The sequence below is a fragment of the Microtus oregoni genome, unplaced genomic scaffold, assembly GCF_018167655.1.
Source record: "Microtus oregoni isolate MIOR12 unplaced genomic scaffold, Mior012 000000F_ref0000247, whole genome shotgun sequence".
Classification (NCBI taxonomy): Eukaryota; Metazoa; Chordata; class Mammalia; order Rodentia; family Cricetidae; genus Microtus; species Microtus oregoni.
This window is the reverse complement of record NW_024543059.1, coordinates 17537106-17544822: the sequence shown is the minus strand read 5'-3', so window position 1 is coordinate 17544822 and position 7717 is coordinate 17537106. Positions and strand designations below refer to the sequence as shown.

Below are 7717 nucleotides of genomic sequence, written 5' to 3'. Positions count from 1 at the left end.
TGAGGTGTTCCTTCCCACAAACATCCCACCTGGGACTCAGCAGTGACTCATCATTTGACCCTCTTCTCCCGTAATTGCTTTCCTTTATACACTATGGTCTCCACATTTTTGCTGAATATTATAAGAGAATCCTGCCACTTGTTGTACTCAAGAAATTATAACTTTTCTGCCTCTATTAGTGTTGATCAGAATTTAATGGGCATTATACGACTCTGACTTTCCCAAACAATGTCTAACATAACTATTAAGGCTGAAAACTTTGTTAACAAAAACAATGATTGCCTTGGCTTATCTTGTAATCTAATGAAAAGACAGACAACATTTAAACCCATAAACAAAGCCCTGAAAATTCATTTTAATATATCCCATGAGGGTAAATAAAAGACTGACAATAGAAAAAGCTACAGGGCAGGTGGGTGTTCAGGAAATACTTTTGAAAGATTAATCAATACTGAGAGCTATGATTTGGTCTATTCATAAAGTAAGGTTATTTATTAACATATTTGGCTTGGTGTTAATTGAACATCTTCCTGACCATGACAAAGAAAATTGCAGAGAGATAAGGAGTGACCTCTGCTAGGCAATTAGCTTAACGTAAAAGATGGTTTAAATCTGCCATAGCTTGCCTCCTTCATTAATAGCCCATATTATCAGATGAGGGGGCCTGCATATGATAGAGTTTAATCCATCTTTTCTTGGAATTTTTTAGTATCCTTTTGGTTTCAAGAAATACATATTAAATAGATTCAGCTTTATTCTTTTATCAGCTATTTGATATGTAGAATTTCTGTAAGGATGCCACTCATTTTATAAAATTTAAATGGTGGACAATTGAAAGGCTCATGAATATAACAGTTTACACAATACTGTGATGCTGGGAGAAAATGGAAAAATCTGGTTTATTTGTTATCAGTGTATGGGAGACATGCTTCTGAATACCATAACCCCACAGATGAGCGATAGAGAGGATGGTGAAGGTCAATGGGTCTTTATAAAGTAGGGATGACCTTCCCACCTGCAGTTCATCGTGGCTACTCCATTGGGAAGAACAAGCTTCGCATACATCATGGGGCCTCCCTGGAGAGGTGGTGATGGTTTGCTAACCTGGGCTTAAGACTGGAAAGGGCATTGCGGTGTTTATACAAATTTTCCCCACATAAACCATCCTCACAGTTTATTTCTCTAGCTCAGCTGAAGGCGTCATTTAAAGCACTCTGTGCTTTATTGAGGTCATGGTTATAAGCATTGCTTTCTTAGGAGAAATAAAAAAAATCACTGTCTCCTCATTCCATGTTAGCAGAGTTAAAATGGCTTATTTTTTTTTTGAAACTTGTAGAGCTTTTCTGTTTCAAATTTAAAAGAAAAAAAAAAGCAAGCAAGTGAATATTCACAGTGGAAAGTTGAAAATTACAAAAAGGACAAAATATAACCACGTGTATACATGCTGGTAGCTCAAAGTAGAGCAGGTTCAAGAGGGAAACGTAAGGAGGAAAGGAGTGTAAGGAAGGTAATGGCAAGTGGGCTCGGTCAAAACATATCACATGCCCGTATGACATGCTCAAATAAAAGTCGAAACCATTCTGTAGACAGAACTAATTTTATACAATGTCAAATCATGGCAAAAAGGCTTGCCTTGCAACCTGTTATTTAAACTTCATAAAATAACTTACCTATGATATTGACATCTATTCTAAACATAATAAGCAGTTTCACGAAAATGGACTTTGCCAATTATAGCTCTTTAGAAATGTTGTTTGACTCTAAGCTTTTTTCCATTGAAGTCGTACTAAAAGGAATGTTTTCTTAATTAATTTTCTAAGTATTTCTCTACTGTAGTTACCAAAAGCGCAAAGGGTAGACATCTTTTGAAACTCATGACACACCTCCGTATTACTCTATAACACTAATGATGAAATTGCTCTCAGTGGAATAGGAATTAGCGGGTATTCTGAGTACTGAAAACTACTTTCGATGTTTTTAAATAGGTGAGAAATGTTTGATACTAATTTCTCCTGCCTGATTTAATACATTTTTGATTTTTTCAAATTTTTGTCATTATTTCTATTACTCAGATATTTTTGGTAACATGTTTATTGTATTAGACTTTTAACTGGCTAAAAAGTAGTTGTAGGCATAGTTTTTAACTGTGTCAAATAGTCTCCCACAGATATGTAGTTTCTCGGATTTTTCAGACGGCATCCAATTATCTACTATTTGCTCACCAAAACATGTCTGCAAACAGAAAATTGTTAGTTTCTGGTAGAGACATTAGGGCACAGAGGTGCTCGATGTCTTGACTGAATCACATGCCAGTTGGTGAGTGACAGAAGGGATTTTTAAAATTCAACAGTCTGATTCTTGAACCCGCTTTGATTTTTTTTTTAAATCTTTTTCCTAGAAAATCCTGATTCAGTCTACTAAGTAATTTCCATTTTCTTAAGCTCCTACTCTCAACTATTATTGTATTTACTATTCATGTGTGTGTGTGTGTGCTTGCCAGCACTGGTGCATGCAGCTATATGCGTTTGTGTGAGTGTGTGCACCTTACAGCCCTCAAGTGGGAGTCAGAGGACACCTCCCAGGATTCTGTTCTCTCCGTTTACCATGTGGATCTTTGGGATTGAACTAGGGTCTTCATACTTGGCAGGAAGTACCACGACTCCTCAGACTCATGCTTGACGACCACTGTCCAAAGCCAGTGCTCTAAGAGCAAGCAACAGAAGTTTCTTGGTATCATTCTCAAGGATGGACTCTTAAAATATAGATGCATTTTATTTCTATATTGATGCTCCAATTATCACTTTTGGATAACAGAAGTTCCTGAAGATTTTGCTCTGGTGCAAATCCTAATAGACTGGAAATTCCAGTTTTCAAGACTGTATGATCAAGACTCACTTTTGACATTTCCTAGATCAGAATAGAATCCTACATATCTTTAAGAAGTCTTGGTCCCATGGGGGTGCGGGGAGGGTTGTGGGGGAGCGGGAGGAAAGTGGGAGGAGGGGAAGAAGTGGAAATTTTGATTGGTAATATTTATAAAGTAACAAAAAAAAAGAATTCACTTTGGTTGAGACTACTTTACTAAAACATCATCACCCCTAAAACCATCTAAAAATGTGTCCAATGGCTTGTTGCAGCAGGCAGAGACTAATATAGAAAACCATAACCAATCAAAATACTGAGTTCTGAAGCCCAGTCTGAATGAATACATCTACAGTACAATTCCCACAACCAAGGCTCCATGATCATTGCAGAAAAAGGGGACTGAAAGATATGTAAGAGCCAGAAGATCAGGGAGTTAGTTGTGAGATTTTTCTCTTCTAGCAAAGTCAGAAACTATATCCATAAATTTCACTAACACAGCTGCCTGAACATCAGCCAAACAAAGATTACATCAATAGATAGATAGGAACCCAGAGTTGATGGAAAAAAGCCCACAAAGTCTTAACCCTCTGCACATAGAACTATAGGCAACTAAGAAATACGGAGAATGGGAGCGGTAATCTTCCCCAGTTGATTGTTAGACACCAAATGGTCAGACCTGAAGACACACATGCAGGTGGCATTGGACAGACTGGGCATACTCTATTCATGAATAATAACTATAGTAACTATTATTAAAAAGAGAGGCTATGAATTCAAAGGAGATCAGGGGTTGGAAGGGGAGGAGAAATGTTGTAAATATAATCTCAAAAATAATTAAAAGACTCTCCTCAAAAATAACAATTCCTGGTTTGGGCTGAAGAGATGACTCTGCAGTTAAGAGCACTTGTTACTTCTGCAAAGGATCCTGGGTAAGTTTCCAGCACCCACATGGTGGCTTGCAACCATTTGTAAATTCATATTCAGTGAATCTTATGCATTTAGTGCCCAGGCACACATTCAGAAGATAATACACATAAAATAAAGAAATCCATTTTTCTTTTAAAAACGTGAGAATTGATGATTAATTATAAGATTAATTTTTTGTCATGAGTCCCCTACCCCCAGATGACAGAGAAAATCTACTGTAATTTTGCAGTGGTATTTCTACAAATTGTGGGGTATATTCCTCATATTCCTCAGTCTCTTCTTTAATGATGAAGGTCTTGTATGTTAGCATACTTATTTATCCTGTCGATATTCATATCTAACTGACTAGTAATAAATTACAATATATTTGTGTTATGTTTTAGCTCTTTTTATCTTTAGTATGTAATCCATTAAGGGAATGCAATAAAATTGCTTTGTTTTAAAGTTATTTAGCTTTTTTTTCTTCCTGTTTAATTTTCCTAGCTACTCAATTCAAGGGCTTATCTGCTCATTTTACTTGAAGTAATTAGAAACTTATATTTTGTAATTTATTTTTTTCTATCTTTGACAGCTTCATACAAATACTTGTAATGAATTATGATTATATTCACCTACCATTACCCCATCTTAAACTCCTTGCACTCCCTCGAAAGCCTTTTCTTTTTCAAATTAGTTGTCTCCCCAAACTGACGAATTTCCTTTTTTCTTTTGGATTTAGTGAGTTTAGCTGGCATTACACGAATGAGCATGGGTAGGAGGCTTATTTGCTAGAGCATGGGAAACACACTAGTTTGTTATTACACTGATGAAGAGACCTCCACCACCCTAGTAATCATTGTCTTACCGCAGCTCCTTAGGAAGGGTTGAGGCCGGGTGGGTCTCTTCTCCAGCTGTGTGGATTCCCAAAGAACCCAAGCTTCTGCAGGCCCTTGTGGAGTTATGAATAGCTATAGCATGGTTTTAGTTACAAATGCTATGTCATGTCCAGATGGCAGTATCTCACAGCACTCCCCTCCCTGTGTTCCAGTTCCTACATACTTCCCACCCCTTTCTTTCCAGATATTTCTTGGTTACTGGAGAGGGTGATACAAGTATCTTGTCTAGGGCTGAGTTCTCAATTGCCCTTTGTTCTCAGCATAGTCCCTAGCTATAAGTCTCTCTTTTAAATGTCACACACTGCAAAAAGAAACAGCTCTGCATAAGATGGAGAGTTACACTAACCTATGTGTACAAAAAGAAACAGTTAGAAAGAAGACAATTTGTCAATATGTACATCCAAAGAAAGAGCAGTTAAAGATTCCTCACTGCTCAGGACCTCCCCAACAGTAGCATTGCGCTCTGGCTTACAGTAGCAAATGTGGATTCCCTCACATGGAGGAGGCCTTTAATCCCAGGAGTAGGTTTCTCACCAAACATTCATGCCATTACTGTATCAATGAAAGTGTTGCCTAGCTCAATAAGACTGCTGTTGAGTTTTCTCTCCCAGGAGCCTATGTTGCACCCTTTGGCATCATGAATGGTATCCAGCAGGAAAGATCCTCTAGTCAAGGTACAGTATGATTTGTCTATGGTTTGTAGACAAAGACTATGATGTCTCCAGGAATATGATAGGACTATGCAATTCTAGTGGGCAACCAAGAGCAATGGCAATAGTGTGCCTGTTTCGGAGGCCTCTTCAACCTCTCTGGCCAACAATTTATTGGGTGGTGTGCTCCTGGCATAGGGATTATTTTTAAAATAGATAACGAGTTCTGATGCCAGTGTTAATTACCCACACAAGGTACCTCTACCCCAAGCTCTTTTTATTTATCATTGTATTTTTAGTTAGCTTACAAATTAGTAGGTTAGGTCAAGCCCTTCCTGTGTAAGCATGAGGACCTGAGTTCAATCCCCGGATCTACGCAGAAAGCTGGTCTCAGTAACGTGAGCCCTGGAAGGATAGAGACAAGAGGATCAGTCCCTTGGGCTTTTAAAAGAAAACAAAAGGTGTAGGTTTCTATATTGCTTTTTCATATACTGTTTTTGTTAGTCACCTCCACACCTCACCCTCATCTTTCTGCTACCATGCCCCACTTAAAAGTTTTAAAAGTTTTCAGGGCTAGCCCCCATCAAGTCAGTATCTTGTGTATTTTACTACATCCTTTCCTAAATACCCACTCCTGCCCTCTGGTTTCTTGCTTTCTGGGCTATATTGACTGCCATTCCAACTTAATCACAGAAACCTAAAATTCAAAGTTTGGTCTATACATCAGAGTGAACAGACAATATTTGTCTTTTGGGGTGTGAATTACCTCATCCAGCAGTTTCCAGTTTCAGCTATTTTCCTGAAAATTTAATAATTTCATTTTTGACAGCTCAACAAGATTCCACCCTGTGTTTGTATTGCATCTTCCCTGTCCGTCCATCAGCTGATGAACATCTTAGTTGGTTCCTTTTCGAGGTTATGGTCGTTAGGGTAATTTGCATCTCCCCAGTGGATCATGGCATTGAACACTTTTTAAAGTGTTGCTTTACTCACTGATGTTGTTTTCTTTTGACAACTCTACATTCAGCTCTGTCTTTCATTTTTTTATTCTACAAATTAGTCATCTGTCAGAAGTATGACTGGCAAATTTTCTCCAAATTCTGTAAGCTGTCTCTTCACTCGGTTGTCAGTTTCCTTTGCTGTAATTCCTTTTTAAATAATTTTTTTTTTTTTTTTTTTTTTTTTTTTTTTTTTTTTTTTTTTTTTTATGGTGAAAAAGTGTATATTTAGAATTAGCTGGCTGGGCTCAGTTTAGATGATTCCAATCTTGTTGGCAACATCCAGAGCATCATAATCAGGAGCCAACCGAACATACGCCTTCTTCTCTCCATCGGGCCTTATGAGGGTGTTGACTTTGGCCACATCGATGTCATAGAGTTTCTTCACAGCCTGTTTGATCTGGTGCTTGTTGGCCTTGACGTCCACAATGAACACAAGTGTGTTGTTGTCTTCTATCTTCTTCATGGCTGACTCGGTGGTCAGGGGGAATTTGATGATGGCATAGTGGTCAAGCTTGTTCCTCCTGGGCGCGCTCTTCCGGGGGTATTTAGGCTGCCTTCGTAGCCGCAGGGTCTTGGGACGCCGAAAGGTGGGCGATGTGCGGATCTTCTTCTTTTTGTGGCTGTGGACGCCTTTCAGCACTGCCTTCTTGGCTTTCAAGGCCTTCGCTTTAGCTTTGGCTTTGGGAGGGGCAGGAGCTTCCTTCTTCGCTTTCGGCGCCATCTTGACGAAAAGGGTCTAAATAATTTTTTAATATAATTTTATTTCAAGAACACAGCCGTGTACATCATATTAAGATCAAATCTAAAGAACGTGATATCTTGGAAGTCTAATGTCTATCTATCTTATTCTGCCCCTATCTAAAAATACCAAAATAATGTTTTCTCAAATTTTTAAATAGAGGGTATGGTCATATATCTATATTTATATTGATAAAGGTATAGAATCCATATATTACACTCACGCTGGTCAAATATTGGCAAGCTATACAAACATTTCTTTCCATTTTCATTTTCCTTGTTTAATTTAATAATACCCATCTTTCCCATATGCCAGCACTATACAAATAGACTTTTAATTATAGAGCCTTAAAGCTCTTCATTGCACATACTTGTTTTATTAAATTAATCCCATCCTGATAGAAACATGGCTATAAAGAACTATTTCCATTATGAATATGTGAAAGTCATATTTGGAACTATGTCTCTTTGTAGTTTGAGAATATATATTTGACAAAGTAATAGAAATAGCCTGCTTAATCAAAGAGGATGTGTACAAAAGAGTTTTGCTGGATGTTACCAAATTGGTTGTGAGGCATAATATTGCCATTGGTAATGTACAATCGTATTAGTTCATGCTGTGGCAACCAATAGCTTTTTGATCCTAGACCATCTGAATGGA

The 7717-nt window shown here is 37.8% G+C and overlaps 1 protein-coding gene across 1 annotated transcript; it reads right to left on the bottom strand.

Moving 5' to 3' along the window:
• Window positions 1-6533: 6533 nt before the first annotated feature.
• Window positions 6534-7039, bottom strand: LOC121450466 (60S ribosomal protein L23a-like). Its single transcript, XM_041655377.1, has one exon. It carries the CDS (start codon window positions 7037-7039, stop codon window positions 6569-6571), a length of 471 nt encoding a protein of 156 aa, XP_041511311.1. The 3' UTR covers window positions 6534-6568.
• Between the last annotated feature and the right edge of the window lie 678 nt (window positions 7040-7717).

Coding starts and splice junctions, on each gene's coding strand:
- LOC121450466 (XM_041655377.1), bottom strand. CDS start 7,039: ATGGCGCCGAAAGCGAAGAAGGAAGCTCCTGCCCCTCCCAAAGCCAAA.